The sequence below is a fragment of the Rhea pennata genome, chromosome 1 (assembly GCF_028389875.1).
Source record: "Rhea pennata isolate bPtePen1 chromosome 1, bPtePen1.pri, whole genome shotgun sequence".
NCBI classification, from domain to species: Eukaryota; Metazoa; Chordata; class Aves; order Rheiformes; family Rheidae; genus Rhea; species Rhea pennata.
The window spans coordinates 139,390,900-139,409,999 of NC_084663.1; the positions used below are offsets into that span (position 1 = coordinate 139,390,900).

A 19,100-nucleotide genomic window follows, 5' to 3' on the forward strand; every position below is an offset into this window, starting at 1 on the left:
CATAACAATGTCCAGTGTCCCATCAGGGTCATGTAAACTTTTGACATCTGAACATCCTGAGTTAAGGAATTCCAGAGTTTTAAGTACTTCTTGCATGAAGAACCACATCTTTTATTTGTTTTGGAGCTGCTGCTGCTAGCTTCTTTTGAATACTGGTTCCTGTATTGGAGATGCAATAAACAGCCAAGCTCTATTCACTCTGCCTATATGCTTATGATTTTACGTACATTTATCCTGCTTTCTCTCAGTTATTTTTCTCTTAGGCTTAATAAGTAGTTTTAAACTACTCATATAGGACCTACATATTAATGTTGCTAACTTTATGAATAGCAGTTCAGCAAAGCAACCTGTGATATGGTGTGCTGTGGTACATAACCTGCGTATCCATTTTAGGAACTTAATTGTACATGCATGCAAATCCAGACAGACAGCTTTTCTTCTCATAGAGTAGCAAATGCATCTCTAAGTCTACTCCCAGGTTGAAGTAAGGGTTAAACCTTACCAGAGTCGTACCTGGACTCTGAAATGGAGAACTCCCAGATTCCCTACTCTGAATATAGCCTACCTGTCTAGGTTAAGGTCCAAAATCGTCAGTGTTACACAGAAAGCTAGTTAGTGGTGAAATACCCAGTGACATTTTCAATAGAAGTACTGCCATATTGAGGCTTCGTTTTGCTTTTCTTTTTTTTTCTTTTTTCTTTTCCTATTTTTAGATGCTTGGTATCTGTGAAAATCTGGCTTTGAGGGAATAATGTAGGAAGCTTTTATTCAAGCTGTAAGTAAATATTATGAGACTTGGAGCTTTCGTGAGGCAAATTTTCTTTAAACAGAAAAACAGAATAAGATACTGTTGAACTCACTTTATATAGGATGGCATGGATGGGAAAGGGAATGAGAGTAGAGATAATCCAACTTAGTGAAGGTCCCAAACTTAAATTGCTTAAAACAAACATTCTTAAACCTTGAGGCTTCCTAGGTCCAGATATGGAAACAAATGCTGTGGCTCAAGCCCATCTCTAAATTACATGCTGCTTTTTAATATCATTTTTGGAAAGGGTTATTGTTGTATTATACAAAGAATGCATTCTATAGAAAGAAAGTTTGTTTTAAATGGCATAATGTGACCAACAAAATATTTGCAATTTAAACACTGCTGCTTATATTCCATATAAAAGCAGGAAATAGTATAGTTGGCCTTGCTAAGAACTGTTTATTGAATGAAGTTTAAATGTCAACTGAGAGTTTTGGTGTTTATTTTAATCATATTGCCTGAATAGATGATTATTATTTTTTTTCTTTCAGAGGTGTCATGAGTACTATGAGTTTCATAAGCAAACATTTGACATTTTGTTTTTTTTTTTTTCATTTTTTTATTATATTGGGTGAATGGAGCCTAAAGAACCAGAGCAATTTTTATTTCATTCTTTTAAGAGAACATACCTAAAATGACTGAGATAGAACACATCAACATTATAGTTTTTACAGAGAAAACAAGAGTGCAGAGAGGATCCCAATCCATTAAGACATTAGGGCAGCATAATTAGTTAAAAAAAAATTGAGCTTACCTATGTATCCTAATCTTAAGAACTCATTTTGCATTTGCTAAACTATCATATCTAAAATAAGACATGTGGTATTGCATCATTTCTTATCCTGTCATTGGTTTCAAGTTTCAGATGTTGGCAAGAGACTCCATGATTCAGAGGGGCGGAAAATGGCTTGTGAACCAATTCATGGATAAACAAATAAGTGTTTTGATCAAGTACTGACTGAGATAACAGTACTCAGATAACTGAGACTGCTTTTCAGCAATACTGTTACTGCAGTGTGACACTCTCATGTGTAATAAATATCATGTAGTAGTAAGAAAGACTGCTTAATTTATTCACTTGGTTTTTATCCATATTTAAGCACTTCGTACATACTTCTTTCCAACCATTCCAACCATTTCAACAACAGAGTTTTACCTGAAGAAGTGTTAATAGTAAGCTGCATGTTATAGAACCACATTTATATTTGAGAATAATGGTGGCTTGATAAAAAGCTGAATGAAAATCAAAGCAGGCAGAAGATTCTTCATTATGTTTTGTCTCAGATACTGGCATAATTGTTTTTGGTGTGGAAGTACAGGTAGACTGAACTGCAAACGGGACACTGTAGTTCTTCCTTGTGCAAGAAAGGTGGGTTGGAAGTAGTGCTGTATTTTATTATATCCACAAATGTAAAGATGTATCTAGGGTTGCATAGTGTGATAAGAAAATGAGGGACAACTTATTACTATTTCTTCAGGAAGTCTTTGACTGGTATACATTTTTGAGCACTTCAGTGACGATATAAAATATTTTTCTTTATGGCAAGGATTGCATAACTTCACCATTTAATGCAAACAGATAAAAATTTCTGTCATGGATGGTATATTATTTCCCAGAATTGTAGAATCAGTAAGGTTGGGAGGCACATCGGAAGATCATCTAGTCCAACCTCCCGGCTCAGCAGGGTCACCTAGAGCATGTTGGATAGGGCTGCATCCAAGTGGGCTTTGAATATCTCTAGAGAAGGAGACTCCACAACCTCTCTGGACAACCTGGTCCAGTGCTCCGTCACTCTCACAGGGAAGAAATTCCCCCTCACGGTCAGGCGGAACTTCATGTGCTTCAATTTCTGCCCATTGCCTCTTGTCCTGCCACATGGGACAACTGAACAGAGTTTGTCCCCGTCCCCTTGATACCCTCCCTTCAGGTACTTGTACACATTGATCAGATCCCCCCTCAGCCTTCTCTTCCCCAGGCTAAACAGGCCCAGCTCTCCCAGCCGTTCCTCATAGGACAGATACTCCAGCCCTCTGATCATCTTCGTAGCCCTACGCTGGACTCTCTGCAGTAGCTCCGTGTCTGTCTTGTCCTGGGGAGCCCAGAACTGGACACAGTACTCGAGATGAGGGCTGAGTAGAGGGGCAGGATCACCTCCCTCAACCTGTTGGCAACAGTGTTCCTAATGCACCCCAGGATACCGTTGGCCTTCTTGGCCACAAGGGCACATTGCTGGCTCATGGTCAACCTGCCACCCACCAGCACTCCCAGGTCCTTCTCTGCAGAGCTGCTCTCCAGCAGGTCAGCCCCCAGCTTGTACTGGTGCCCGGGGTTATTTCTCCCTAGGTGCAGGACTCTGCACTTGCCCTTGTTGAACCTCAGGAGGTTCCTCTCTGCCCAGCTCTCCAGCCTGTCCAGGTCTCTCTGAGTGGCAGCACAGCCCTCAGGTGCATCAGCCACTCCTCCCAGCTTGGGATCATCTGCAAATGTGCTGAGGAGGCACTCTGTCCCTTCATGCAGGTCACAGATGAATAAGTTGAACAGGATGGGACCCAGTACTGAGCCCTGGGGGACACTGCTAGCTATAGGCCTCCAACTAGACTCTGTGCCACTGATGACAACCCTTTGAGCTCTGCCTTTCAGCCAGTTCTCAACTGTTTGACACAGCATTTATACACAGCTCCCCAAACTTTGACCTAGAAATGATTAATCAAGGTAGATAGATGTTGAGGCATGTATTTCATGTGTTTGTGCAGATTCTGCCCTGTGGTATGTTACTAAATATAAAATATTCACCCAATCATGTAATAAACCTTGCGATAGCTTATTTTTGGAGCAGTAATGCTTCAAGATACATGAACTAGAAAGGAAATTATTTAACTTCTCTATATTTCCTTCTTTGTATTAATCTAAAAGAATCAAAGACCTAGAGACAAGTTCAAGAGCATCTTTTACCTCTGCTGTATATGGTCATCAATTTCTTGATCCTGCTGGGTGCTAAACATTCTGGCCCTGATCCATTAGCTACACTTAACTATTTAAATCAACACAACTGTTCACATGCTTAAGTGCTCTATTGAATCAGGGCCAGAGTGTTTAGAAGCTTGTAAGATCAACCCCCAAGTAAGAGAACAGAAACAAAAACCATGTGGCCAGTCACAAATAATCATTGCAGTTTGTTATATGAAATATCAGAGTTGCAATTTATAATAAATCGATAGGTTAACTACATGCAGAACAAATTCTTTGAGTAATTTTCTTAGTAAGTTCACAGAAATTACAATCTCCTTATGGCATACTATTTGAAGAAAGGCTAGGTTTGAATGAAGAGAGTAGGTTTTCATAAGGCAAATTATCTTCTCTGTTTTGATAACAACCCCTTTTTACATACAGTTAGTATATGATATTGTAAATATATATATATATACCCACACATTTTTGTTGAGATTACTTGACAAAAAAAATACCAATACATCGTTATCTTATTTATTAAAATAATCATGCAACTTAAATTAATATTTTTATGCTATCTAGATAAAGCTTGTGATATCTATTTCTTATTTTATAATCTTTATTTTTTAGCATATTTAATTCACAATGAAGAAAATTAAATCTATCAGATGTTGCTTGTTAGTTACTTCAAATCCTGCCACTATACAGAGATCAGCTTGATGTTACTGTGTTTACTGATGCCAGACTTTCTTTGTTGCAATTAAACCTTAATTTGAGCTGCTGCTGTTGAACAAATCTGCTTTGAAATGTTGTTTTCCATCAAGCTCCATTTGGTTTTTCTTTCTAATAAGTTTCCATGTTTCAGTTCCCCACATAATAGTGCTGTCACAGCTGGCATTAATCGGCACTTTTCTACCAAATTGTAGAAAGTCATCATGCAGCAACCAGCCATCAAACGGAATAACATGCAACTGTAGAGCTGCAGTACTTTTACAGCAGGGCCTGTTATCATTATCCCCACTTGACGAGGTGGAACAGTGGTAAGGAGCTATGAAGTGCTTTGCCTAAAGACATCCAGCAAACTAGTGGAAGAACTAACCACAGTACTGAGAACAGCATACTGTGGTGTACATACTGTAGGTCAAAGGAATACAAACTGATAAATAACCTCTTAATCCATTTACATCGCGTCCTGGAGCGTTACGAGGTTGTTGTGATTTTGGTGACGTTGGGTTGCGTGAACAAAGTTTACTGCTCTTTCTGCCCTACTATGCCAATTTTCTAGCTACAAAGCAGACTTCAGTTCCTCCTGACTGTCAGTTTGGCACTCTTCAGTAGAACATGTACTATAAAGCAGAATAAAGTATTTGAGGCAAGAAAGAAGCTGTCTGTAGTAACCTTGGAAGAGAAAAAAGAAACCACATTGGATTGATTATTCACATGGCTGGCAATGAGGGACATGTATAGCAGAACAGACATGTGGAAAATGTTGGCAAAGAGAAGGAAGAGAGATTACTTATTTTATTCAGTTTATTTTCAATAAAATGTAGAATCATTTAAAACAGAAATTCCAGCTAGGAAAGGTAGCAGTGTTAACTGACATTGTTTTGGGTGATTTTTCTAAATTGGACTAAGAGCCTCAAATTCTTTGTGGAGATTATGAGTTTTAGCAGATGTACAGTGTATGTCTAGGGTATTCCTATTAACTGTTGCATAAGAACAACTTCAAAAATGTTGCAGAAGTTTAAGCAAAACATTTCAAACTAAGATGATTAAATTGTGCATATGAACCTGAACTTTTCAAAGTGCAAAAACGCATGTATCTGTCATTCACATTAATAGGATTTTAGGCTGCTTTTGCAGTTTTTTTCTCCTTCTTCTTCTTCTTCTTCTTTTTTCTTTTTTTTTTTTTTTTTTTTTTAAGAGAAACAGGATAAATATCCATTTTTCTCAAGAAATTACATTTTAGTTTTTTTATTAAAATGCAGCTAAAGTTTTTAGGTTGGAGAGGGAAGAAGGGAGACAAACCTGGAGAAGAATGTCTTCATAAACAGAATTGATGGTGAAATAGCTTTGTGGAGATAGGTCATTTAGGTTTAAATGCTTTTTTGGGTGAAAGGTGAGAGCCAAAGCATCTTTTTAACAGGCTATAGATCACTCCCATGTCAATACATTTCTAGGTAGAGATTTGAGATTTCTTTCCAGCAAAGTTAAATGCTTATCCTTGATCAGCAAAAAAACTAAGCATATGTGGAGCTTCAAGACCATGCTCAGGTGATGTCTGCATAGGAATCTTTTCATAAGTCTAGAAACTCATTTTATACTTTAGAAAATGTATGTTGAAAATCATAGCCAAAATACTTGAGACTGGCTGTTAGTTTTTTTGGAAGAATTAATTTTGTGCAACTGCCTGAAAGATCTAAAACTCTTCAACTTGGACAGCTGAAGATTATATCCACATCAGTAACTTTAAAAAAAATTTTAGGTCATTTTTCTGGTTTGCTTTTTTTTTTTTTTTTTTTTTTTTTTTAAAAAACTTGAGAATAAAAATAAAAGTAATTGAATAAGTCAACTACTGTAACAGTCCTTAAGGAGTTCTTACTTAAGTGACTAATTTGGCTAATTTCAGCTTAGAGCTGCAAGAATGAGTGCTAGTGCTTAGTATGTCCTTCAAGTTTAGTGTTTCTATACAAGTTATATTTCCAGTTCTGGGAAAGATGGTAAGTTTGCTATTTGTGCTTGGTATATGAGTGTTTTCAGGGTCAAATTGTGCTTTCTAACCACAAAAAAAAAAAAAAAAAAAAAAAAAAAAAAAAAAGAAAAAGAAAAAGAAAAAAGAAAAGAAAGAAAAGAAAAAGAAAAGATGGCAAGAAACATAGAAAAAAAGGCAGAAAAGCCTTTTAATAAGAAACAGAAAATAAAGAGAACTGCCAGCTATTAAGCTGGAGATTGATCAGTTATAAAAAGGGTACCTGAAATATCAGGGAACTGAAATAAAGGACTCTGGTGATTTCTTTGCAGTGTTATATTCATATTTTACAAGGACATAGATTTTTTGATAAAACTGGCAGAAATCAGTCCCATTAGATATTGCATGTTAATATTAACTAATGAAGTGATTTTTTAGAAGATGTGCTTACTGGCACCATTGTAGATTGCAACATATTAACTTCAGCTGGGCTTCATTCAGAACCATTAGCTTTGGTGATAGAATGCTATTTAACTAGACTGCAGTTTGATTCAATTGTCCAGTACCTGTTGTTAAGTTTGTAATGGACAGCTGAAAAAAAATATATAGTAGTGGTCTCATTAGGGAACTGTGTACATTGCTGAATGGAAGGCTGGAATAGCTCTTTTTTTATGGACCAGGATCAGATGTATACTGTTGCATAAAAAAACCCCTCTAGAATCATGAGCTTCATACAGGGTAAACAACTTCATGAAAAAAATGTGTATTTTCTTCTTTTTTAACTTTTTTTTTAAACCTACTTGGATTATTCCACACATCTTACTTGTCTTTACTTAATAATAATTTTTAAACCCGTCATGTCATTCAATATGCATACTTCACACATCCATATGCACTTTGAGTTTTTAATGTTTTTAGCTCTAATAAATCAAAAAAAATCTCTTTTTCCTATTGTTGAAAACATTTCTGTTTAAAATAGGAGCTATTTCCCTATCATATTTCCATTTTGCAACCCAGGCTTTAAACCCTGGTGAGATAGTTATTTTTTTAAGGGGAAAAGTGTTTTTGTTATTTTCGAATCTTTTTTCCATTCTTTTTAATAAAAAATATTTAGCATGCTTTTGTTCAAACCTTTTAGATAACAGTAATCACAAAGGTGAAGATGAGAACTGAAGAAGTTTTAGTCCTGAAAATCCAAGTTCAATGAATTTGAAAAAAGATCTATTATAGTGAAAAGTTTTGAGTAAATTTAACTATTTCTGTCACAGTACATTCCAAGTGATTGCTGATGTATGTTTGCATATATGTATATATAAAAACCTGTTTGAAATAACTTTAATTACATATTCACTGAAAAGAAAGAAAAACTTGTCTTTTCAATATCAATTGTTATCAGAATACCAGATCTGAGCACTGTCAAATGTAAGATTTATTTGCTCATTTTGTTTAAATAAAAAAATATGAAATTATGGTTATTATAACTTATTCCTCTATCACATTTACAGTCCCAACTGACAGGACAAGTAGGAGGAGAATTGTTTTTGAACCCTTTGTGATTTTCTAGCTCATATAGAGAGCTTATTAGAAACCATAGGTATTCATGAGTGAATGAGGGAGGGTTTGCTAATGCAAGAGGGAAATAGAAGGAAAGAACTACATGAAAACAGAGTCTGGGTATACTGGTGAAAAGCTTACATAAGAAATAGAGAAGGCGCTGCAACAATATCCAAACAATGTTCTGTGCTGCCAGGAGCTAGAAATACAAAAAAGCCTGGATGATAACCTATTTAATTACATTTCTGGAGAGAATCTTAGTAAACTTCAATACTGATATATCTGGATGGTGAGCTATTGTAAGCTTTCGATGCTTGGGATTTATCTCTCACCAGTTGCCTGTACTGTGGTATTCAGTGACATACCCAAAATGTTGGTCTTACCCAGTTCTTGATGGCTGGATAATGACAAGTCTTGAATCTCTATCAAAGATGGAGTTATTTGTTTAAAGACTGAGAAGTGAAAACATTCAATTTTAGCCTTACAAGGAGCAGTCCACCTTATGTACATATAGTTTAAAATGATAAGTAGCTGACCATCAGATAACATGCAATCAATAAGAGATTCACTGTGTGGTCGTTGGGTGCAGACTGTGCATGGCTAATGTAACATGATTAATAGAGCAGCACAAAGTTTTCAGGTCCCAAGAAACCAGGTGATGGATTGTGTGTCCTGTGTTCTTGACCCAGTAGATGGGTACAAGCAGGTGATAGGCAATAACTGGAACAGCTGAAATCAGATGAAACCTACTTGGAAAAGCACTGTGAATGTGTGTCTGCTTCTGGCATATCAGGTGGGAAAGCCCAATGACCAAGAGGCAAGTGAAAGCACATCCAGTTATTTATTTTTAAATGAGAGGGGACAATCACAAGGCAGCTTGTTATTTCTTTATACATTTGTTTTTGAAAAAAATGTTGAGCTTCCAAAGAAGTCATGAAAATAATTAGCATGCATGTTATGAAGACAGCTGCTACACAAATCCATTTCAAGCAGGCTTGTAATCAGTCCTTTTACCAGAATACCATTTGAGTGAGTTTCAGACACTACTTATTTTCTCTTTAATTTATAATCCTTCCCTTCTGCATCCAAATTGCTCATAGCAGTCTAAAGCCAGATCAACCCTTAAGGCATCAAAGATATTTGTTTTCTCTCCTGAAACCCGTAATCAGGCACTTGGCATGAGCAGCTGTGTCATACCAAGTTAATTAGTAATAACAGATATATAATTTTGCATACCCTATATATATAACTAAAGGAGAACTAAATCCAGAAAAAATGACAGGAGGTATTTGCACTACCTGATGAGTTTTTCTTCTTTTGTCTAATTATTTATTGCACTTTGTTATGCTTCCTTATGCAATCAGTATTAAGGAAAGCAGCTACAAATTATTATGCCTATCCCTGTAATTATGTGTAGAGCTCTCAAAAAATGAAGAACTGGAAATGCTTGAAAGCTTATAACATTGGTACATTGTTGTAAATTTTGCCACTGATTTTAACAGGAGCAAACTCAAGCCTTTGGTATTACTCCTAAAATTGAAGATTAGACTTTTATTTGGACAGATAATGAACAAGTCTCATAATCTGTTATGAAAGGACAAAACTTAAGATGTACAGGCATTTTCACATACCTCCACGCATCGATTTCCCAAGCAGTGCCAGGCAGCAGTACTGCAATACTCTGACAATATGAACAGTCACAGGCAGCTGACACAAAGTCATCCCTATCATTTGCAGGATGCTTAGTAGCAGAAACATTGAGGTATTTTTTAAAATGCTCTTATCAGTAGATGCTTACTTTTCTGAAAATGCCAGTTCTCTATTTTTAAAATTATTCCCATTATGTTGATAAACGTGTTAAATTATTGAAGCGTGTAATATTTTCTCCTTTTTGTCAATAGATGCTGGGGAACAAATGAGGAACTAGCAACCCTAGAATACTTAACACTCCTTCCATTTATATCCATTTATTTATCTATCTATCTACCTACCTACCTATCTATCTATATATAAAAGCCAGAAAAGTGGCAAATGCCTAAAGGGTAATTATAACATATCTTTTCCTCTTTTTTATATCATTTAGATGCCAGTATGAATCAATACCAAGTCCACTGGTTACTGGAGTCCTGTGCACGCAATGACACCAAAGGACTTGGGAAAGTAACTGAGTTGACTTATGTAAGTGTCCATCTAGCCCTCTGCTGAATAGCTTCTGACCAGCAAGAGAAAGGATGGTTCTGTAACATAACAGAGTATGTTCTATACCATATTTCATGAAAAAGTACGAGTGTTTCTTTTTCATTTTCCTCTTCTGCAAAAGCTAAAAAATGAGGTATTTGGAATCTTTGTTTAAAAAAGATACCTGCTAGGCTGAAATATTTGGTTTTTGGTTGTTCTTCAGAAAACAAGAGCAGGCAAGCCAACTTAGTAGCTGATTACCTGTGCATTTGTACAGCTTGTAGAACATGGAGTTCATGGATTCATAGTTAGGACTGTAGCATTTAGGCACAGTACAAATACTGAGCCATAATAATAGTAATCAATAAGCTAGACTTTCTTTCAGACATGCGGGTAGGTATCACATCCTTAAGGAGAATAATAGAATAGGAAAGAAAGATCATAGGTGAAGAGTACTAGACATTAAATCTGGAAGCAGGACAGATAACAGAGCAATAATTACAGCATCAGTATAAGGAGAGAAGTTTTATGTTAATACGTATGTTAGCCCCAAAATGTATTGCAGTGACAGTTCTTCATACTCAATTTGTTGGCAAGCCAGCGTCACCTCATTCTGTAACACATTTTTCAAACAACATAATGCTGTGATTGATGCATCACATTCAATTTAGTGGATTATGAAGAACTGAAGAAAATATAATTCACCTTTCTTTCTTACCCTAACCTGTAATAACAGATCAAATCAATGGAGCTAATGGCATGGAAAAGTTGATTAAGTCAAAGCAAATCATTTTTCCTGCAGCGGGCTGTTATGTTTACCTCTTAATGAGGTCAGCAAAGCAAATGTCAGAGGTGGATTAAAAAAATAATTGTGACATAATTTTATGATCAGTCACAATATTTCAAGTTATGCACATCAAAGATAGAAAAAAGTTAATATTTAATAAGTTTATTTCCACTAGGGGTCAGGAGTAACTCATTATACAACTGGCCAAATGCATTATGGGTTTGGTTCATTTATTTCTTCTCAATCATTTTACAATAATTGGTCCAATCTGCTTTGGGAAACTGTCTTTCTTTTGAGGACTCAGAATTGTTAGAAGCAAGAGGAATAGTGTGGTGGTTATCACATCTGCTTTACATGCTGAAGGTCCTGGGTTCAAGCCCCAGTGGAACCAGCACCAGGAAATCTTTGGGAGGTTGGACTAGATGAGCTCCAGAGGTCCCTTCCAACCTTACTGATTCTGTGAAACAGAAGGATGCTGATGTTACAAAAGGTTGGAAACTGGATATGATAGGTCAGAGTAGATAAAGGCCTTAAGTCCTTGGCCCCTGGTATTATGGGCTCCAAAGTTAGACTGTTTGCTGTTCTCTCACAAAGCACACTTTGAGAGATATGGATGCATATAGACCATCATAAAGTTCATCCAAACCTGCAAATCCCCAGCTGATGTCTGCTGTAATGAGTCAATAGGAAATGCTGGCTAGAGAGGATGGCCTGACATCTTGCCTAAAAGTACAAGCATCTATTCAAATGGCAACTTACGATTGTTTGCAGAGGAATGGAGTAGGTCTTTTTTATATATATATATAAAAAAACCAAAACAGTATTGTCATTATTTTAAATGTGAGGCTATCTTGTCACAGCATTTGCCTAGCAGGTGGAAGGCAGGGAATCAGTTCTCTTCTCAGCCCAGTCCTTATGTCCCATTCAAAATGCCCTCACAGATAAAGTTTAAATTAATCTGATTTGGGATACGCTTCCAAAAAAAGAGAATTATCACAGAACAACTCTAGAAATAACTGATCCTAGAAAGAAAGATCTAAAAGGCTATGAAAGACTTGGAAATGTAGCAAGTAAGGTGTTATTGGACATTTTCCCAGAAAATATCTTCTTTTTTTTCCTCAAATTTGATTTATGCTAAAGCTTTCAGGCTGTGATTTTCAATATTACTTTACACAACATTAAGAATTTCATATGACATTTATGCTTTTTCTTTTTCTGTTATTATATTTAGGTGGAGAATTGTGTTTTGTAGTTTAGCTGTATAGTTTTTCTTCCTTAACATGACGTATAAGAAAATAGAAGTACTTAAAGTACTAAAGGAAAAATAAATAATGGATCCATAATGCCATACTGGACTTTGTGTGCACTTCAAATAAGTTAAATGTAGACAAAGCCTGTCATTTACAGCAGCTTAAGTCAGCTTTCTTACATTTATTTAATTTGATTAGCATTTACATCCTCACATTGCTACCCCCACTGCCATCATGCCAGAGAGACTGTTCAAATGTTAGAAGTTAGTTGCTTTGATGCAGCATGGCTAAGGAATTGTGTAGAACTGAAGGATATACCCAGCTACCATCCTAATATTTGACAGTTGAAAATAATCATAACGTAAGCAATGTTTGCTTTGTTCTCTGAGTAAAAGTCATGCTGGCATGTGTTAAGCATATCAGGAAAATTGGATGAAACTTTTCATCTTCTGCCAGCATTATTTTTCTGTTTCTTTTTTTCTTTTTTTTTAAGAGATCTATTTACAGCATGTGCCCTTTTTGTTTTGCTTGTTCTAGGAAAACTACATAATTCTGAAGGACCTGTCATTTTCATGCAAATACAAAGTAACTGTTTTGCCTGCAAAACCTAAAGGTCGTTTTAAGGCTGAGAGTATTTTCTTTATCACCCCACCATGCTCTGCATTTAAAGAAAAAAACCACAAGCACATTAATTGTCCTGCTGAAGGAGGTAAGGCATGATCTGAAGAACTTGCCAGATAGGTTCAAGTGCACTTATAATCACTAGAAAACCTCTTTAAAAGCAACTCTAAAATGGGATATGAAAGATATGAAAGATTCAGAGCAAATAAAGAGATCACTAATACTTATGTGAAAAATCAACTAAAATAGAGAACAGTACAGATTTTGGTTACCACATTAGTGTTTTGTCAATTAAGTGATAATTTTAGTGGACCATTTGTAAACGTAGAGTGTGGACTGCTTGTAAACATAAGGGTGATATTTGTTATTACATGTTATTACATGGATTTTAGTTTTTGAAGAGTTTCCCACTTATATTCATTATAATAATAGATGATAATTGTAACCATAATTATATTGGCATGGCTCATCTTGTGAACGTTTTGCTACTGATGCAAGTAGCTTTCTAAGTTTAATTTAGTTTCGGTTAATTCTACTTTCAAATAGCAAATAAAGTAGCTCTTTCACCTTTGACAGTGGTACTATAGTGTTAAGTATAACTAAAGGGTTATAGAAAATCACAGAATCATGGGGCAATTGGTTGGAAAACACTTTTGGAGTCAGCCAGTCCAGCCACCCACTCAAACACAGTCATTGCCAGCACTAGGTCAGATCAGTTTGGCTTTGCCTACCTAAGTCTGGAAACCTCACCCTTTAGCTCAAGGGTGGCCCCTCACTGTAAGTCCCTCGCAACTGCCACAACATTCTCCCCCTCCGGGGAGTCACCTCAGAGTCCTCCTACCAACTGCTGCTGCTTGCTGCTCTCCCTGCTCCTGACAGTCTCCAGCATTACAGTCTTCTTCCTGGACGACTGCAATACTAAGCAAAACTCAGGCATATGTTTCCCTTAATTAATGTGCCCCTTTTACTTAATGGTTTTATAGCATCTGTTTTGTTTTTTGCCTGCATCAAGAAGTTCTGCAATATCCTATGACTTTTCTTGTGGTCCAAAATTGAAAGTTGGAGCTTATATTTTGAAATGCAGAAAAGGAGCAGGATGGTACCCTGTGAATGAGATGTTTATACTTTTACATGGCAATTCTTGTGCCTTGGGTTTTCCTCTCTGTCACCTCTAGCTGACAGAAGTTGATGTGAAGTTTGAATTTGGCCCCAAATGCCAATGCTATAAGATTTGGTTAACACTGAGAAATGAGATGGCAGAAAGCTAGCAGGATCCTGGGTAAGCACAAAAAGAGGAACTCTGTCTGACCTTGGTATGTGAAATTATATGAACATTCTCAAAGTTTAGCTTATCTTTTTGCTTTCCAAATTTATAGTGCCAGTTCTACCCAAAGTGTTGGCCAAACCCGAGAATCTGTCTGCGTCTTTCATTGTTCAGGAAGGTAACATCACTGGTCATTTTTCCTGGAAGATATCTAAGGCAGTCCTTCATCAGCCTATGACAGGGTTTCAAGTCACATGGGCAGAAGTAACCACAGAAAGCCGACAGAACAGCTTACCCAACAGCATCATTTCACAGTCGCAGATACTGCCAGCAGTAAGTTGTCTGTTAATTTCCATTGCTAGGGGCTTTATAAGCGTGTGCATACATGGCTTATTCTTTATTTTTAGTGATGATTCAGATGTCATTTACAGTGCTATCTGGATCTGCAGGCAAGTTGGAGCAGGAAGTACTTTAATTTTTCCTCCTTATCTGAGATATATCTCAAGCACAGCTACTCTTCTTGATGACACATCAAACATTTTAATGTGCACAATTGTCAAATTAGCAACAATATCTGAGAAGTGCTTGAAGGGAGGAAAAGATCATCTGTGTGGCAACAAATAGTTTTTATTTTCTTTTGATGATCAGGCTATTCTACTTGCCAGTTACAGTTTTACTAATTATTTGGTGTCCAGGTTGAGAAACTTCATGGATTTAAGAGAATTTTCCTTTCTTTTGTGTCACTTCTTGCTGTATGTCTCCCTCTGCTAGTATGCACCACTGTCCCACTGACAAATAATTTAGAGGACTAGATTTCACTGTTAATTGAAAGTGTAAGAATGATTAATTTTAATTCTTCCCTCTATTTTCTTTAAGATGGCCTTTGCTATTTCAGTTTCTCCTGTGGTAACAGCAGGTGAGAAGCACTTCATTCAGACTCTGTTGCCAGATCCACCAGAGCCAACAAAAGAGCTTAAGCAGCTGGCCTTGATCCAAAGTCTGCTGAGGACTTTAGAAGTCTTTCTGTTAACTTTGGGGAAGTGTATCAAGGCAATTATGTCTGGAGCAAAACTGGCTGCAAATCTTTTCATATTTGTTTCATTAAAGAATGCACAAAATGTTTTCTTGGATGTGTCTTACATTCAACAAATTTTCTGCAAATGCAAGACAAGCTTCTCACAGTTCTGTCTTAATTCCTAGCAGACGAGCCTAAAGCTAGGGCCTCTGTGTGAAGGCCTGTTGTTGTGGGGAAGAGCAACAAAGCTGAATGTGGAGGCTTAAAACTATGAGACCAGTTATCATGCAGTGCAAGTAGTTGTTTTGTTCCAGAGCTTAGTAGTGCTAAGTAGTGTAGACCCAAGGTGGTCCACACCAATTCATTCACTACCAAAGTTCACCCTGCAGTCCCAGATGGAACCACAGTGGATAGAGGATTGGTCCCTTCAGCAATCCACATGGCAGGGTTACCTTAATTTAGTTACTCAGTCATGGGCCTTTGGCTGTGAGCAGCCAGTTTAACACAATAACGAGCAAGCTTACAGACAATTAAAAACTACTTTTCACTGCAGTTTTCGTCTTACTTTAAGGAGCAGGAGTGTGTTTTATTCAGAATTTCTTTTTTTTAAGCTTTTGGTCCAATTACGTCTGAAATATATATTAGATTTAATTTAAAACACTCCTTTACATTGTGTTTTGTTTCAAATTTTTATCTGTTTTTCTCTGCTTTTACTACTGAAGAGCCTGAAAATTTCATTTATGTAATTATCTATCTATCTGCCTGTTTTCTACCTATTCATTTATAGCAACTGATAAATTTGTAGAAAACTCTTGATTTGGGTAGAAACATCTTCTACCTCTCAGAGGGATCTTACCACCAGAATGCAGGGTATTTTATCGTGATGATCATTCACTCATTCTTGTTGGTAGTCTCTAACTGGTAAAAATTTAATATTTACATAACCAGGGACTGAAACACAAAGGTACCAGCTCCAGGAGGAGCATCTGAGCAGTTATGAGTGAGCATCTGAGTGAGTGTATGAGTGTGATGTATGCGTTCCTTACTCTCTCCTACCCGTTAAGTATTTTATATGAAGTGGAACAGCTTCAGCAAGGTGTATTATTAGCAGCTCCATCCTAGAACATGCAATAGTTTGGCAGTAAAAACACACTTTTCCCTCTACCTTTTCTCTCTTTCCCCCCTCCCTTTACTTTTTGGTCTGGAAGTCAAACCAGATTATCGGTTATTCTCACAACCCTACTCATATCCCCCTGCTGTGTGCTCTGTATAGTGCCTGCCAGAAGAATTCGCTGTGCAGATTCTTGGCCGGCTCTGTCTGGCTGATGGGAGGAGCACGCTGTGTGTTCGCAAACCATTCGGTGTGACTGACCCGACAGTCGATTTCTGGGACTGGTCCGCTGGCTGCTTATCAAGTCCTTTTCAGCTTGGAAGAAGCTGAATCAAGACTTTGATCCCTTAATGTCCTTCAGCCTCTAGTCATACATATTGCCATTTGGGAGCATTTATAACCTTACTCTGAAGTTATTTTGTGCAGGTGTAAGTGACCACACAAGGTATAGAGCAGTGAAAAGTAAGGCCTAGACTGATACTTCTACTACTACCAACCAACCATTATGCCAGGACAGAACACAAGGGCAGACCCTCATGGTGTAACTGCTGAAATCAGTGGAGACATGAATCAGTGGAGCAAGAGAGACCTCTCAAGTGCCATGAATTAATTAATTTACCAACCAGTAGAATTTACAGACAGATCTAAAATAAAAACAAGTTTATTCAATGAACTTGCATGTTAATAAGAATGAATAGGAAATTTAAAACAATATTTGTTTCGATGATGAGTTTTCAAGAACACTAGGGAAATCATGCACACGTGATATCTTAACATTATAAAAATGTATCATCTGGGAAAGGAAAAATACTGACTGCATAGGTAAGCACTCTGAACTCGCTGTATTTCAGTTCTTGTACTCCAGCTTTTTATCCCTGTATTCAAAGGCAAAAAATTCGAAATAAACCCACTGAACCAAATAATATATATGTTAAATCTTTTTAACAGAATTATAAGAAAATAATTTCTGAGTGCTGAGAGTAACAGGACCTATTTAACCCACTAGTTTTTGTGACTAGATCAACCATGTTTTATTTTTAGATACTGTGAGAATTAATTTAGTTGATTTATACATTTTCAGGATCATTATGTACTGACTGTGCCCAATCTGCGACCATCAATGCTGTACCGATTAGAAGTTCAAGTGCTGACAACTGGTGGTGAAGGGCCAGCTACAATAAAATCATTCCAAACACCTGATCTTCCTCCATTTTCACCCCACAGTAAGTAGTACTCCATTTTGATACATGATGAGATGTTATAAAACTTCAGTCCTCCACTGTAAACAGTTTACTGTGACTTTAGAATCTTTACTGGTTCCAGTAGCATTCCTTAACATGTATTAACGTATTATTTTTTCCATATCTTAGCTTTCAGGATCAGATTTTCTTTGGAGCATTCAGTCCCCCAGCATGACTATAGGCATGATAATATTTCTAAACCAGAGCAAATCTCTTAATGGCTATTTCTGGTATTTTAAAAGTTTCTGAAAAGCATAGTTCGGTGTTGTAAAGTCCAGCAAAAATAAAACGAATTAGCTGACGAGTCATATCTAGTTGAATCTGTTTGTCGTTTCACAATCCCACTAAAGGTATCTGGACTGAACATGCACATATTTGTCAGCACTGGCAGATCCCTTACAAGCTGAAGGCCTGTGGGAGGCCTCATGAGACCTTTTCAGTAAAATCTGAAGCATGATTACATCACACATTCAAGGAATATGCATACATATTTTCCTTTTTTCTTGTTTAGGACCTCTTCTGAAGCAGCATCATCCACATCATTACAAGCCACCCCCAGAGAAATATTAGACTCTTTCAGGTGATTACACAAATAACTGAGAGAAAAACTGAGCTCCCACATGAAAGTTAGAAAAATGCACGTCTGTAGGAGCAATGAATCCAGTTTTCCAGGGGAAGTTAACATCCTGTAAGATCTATATCTACTTCTATGTAGTTTAGCCATTAAGAATTGTGTTTGTACCAACAGCAGGATGAAATATACAGCAAGTATCATTTCAATACCACCACTATACAACAAGCGGAAGATCATCCAACTCAACGCTTGCGAGAAAATCAAAAGTGTGTTCGTCATAATGTTTTTGTATTCCTAAGTTTAAAATAGATTGAAAGGGTGCAGTGTGTACAGCTTTTTATCCTATTGACTTTAATGTTAATATTTGAGAGGTTGTCCTGTGATGTATACATACTTTTGAACACTGGAGGCCAGAACAAGTGTATTTAAATTGATATCTTTAACTTAAAGCTCTGTGTTTTCACCAGTTTAAGCCCCAGTATATGTAGCTTTTTACTATTAGATGTTCATATGTTCATATGCCTGAAATAAGGATATAAGTAAAATAAGTATCGGTAATAAAAACCATAAATAAGTCAGTATTTAATACTTGCAGAATCATCACAAAGGAGAACAATGATACATATACCTAGACAATGATCTGTTCTGAAGCATGGAGATCTTATATTAAAATAGTTAATAGTTGAACTGTGTACATGGTAGTTGTACCATTGTAAAAAAAAAAAAAAAAAGAGAGAAAAGAAAAAAAGGCCATTAGGCCATTAACACCAATTAACTTCTGCTAGAAAATGTAAGAATGACTTTGAAAACCCTACTTCTATTTTTTTTTCGTTTTTTATCTTGAAGAGAAACTCCCCAAACCTAAATACTTAACATTAACATTTAAGAAATAGAAATTCTGAGGCATGTGTATTATTCAAGTAGCTGTAGAGCAACTTTTGGGCTTCTTTGGCTTTTGATGCACATACTTCTTTTCCCCATGGATCTTTTGAACAGAAGGATGGATGTATTGGCTCCATGCTATTCTGCTTACAGAAGGAGTTATGTGACAATAT

At 36.6% G+C, this 19,100-nt stretch overlaps 1 protein-coding gene across 1 annotated transcript in view; it reads left to right on the plus strand.

The window, feature by feature from the left end:
- The window catches only part of ANOS1 (anosmin 1), a 128,212-nt gene extending 109,361 nt beyond the window's left edge, over positions 1 to 18,851 (plus strand). Inside the window, exons 10-14 of the mRNA XM_062574641.1 lie at positions 10,088 to 10,182; positions 12,757 to 12,928; positions 14,217 to 14,437; positions 17,312 to 17,453; positions 17,983 to 18,851. Of these exons, the coding sequence (XP_062430625.1) occupies positions 10,088 to 10,182; positions 12,757 to 12,928; positions 14,217 to 14,437; positions 17,312 to 17,453; positions 17,983 to 18,041 (689 nt within the window). The 3' untranslated portion in view covers positions 18,042 to 18,851. The remainder of the gene's footprint in view (positions 1 to 10,087; positions 10,183 to 12,756; positions 12,929 to 14,216; positions 14,438 to 17,311; positions 17,454 to 17,982) is intronic.
- The last annotated feature ends 249 nt before the right edge of the window (positions 18,852 to 19,100 follow it).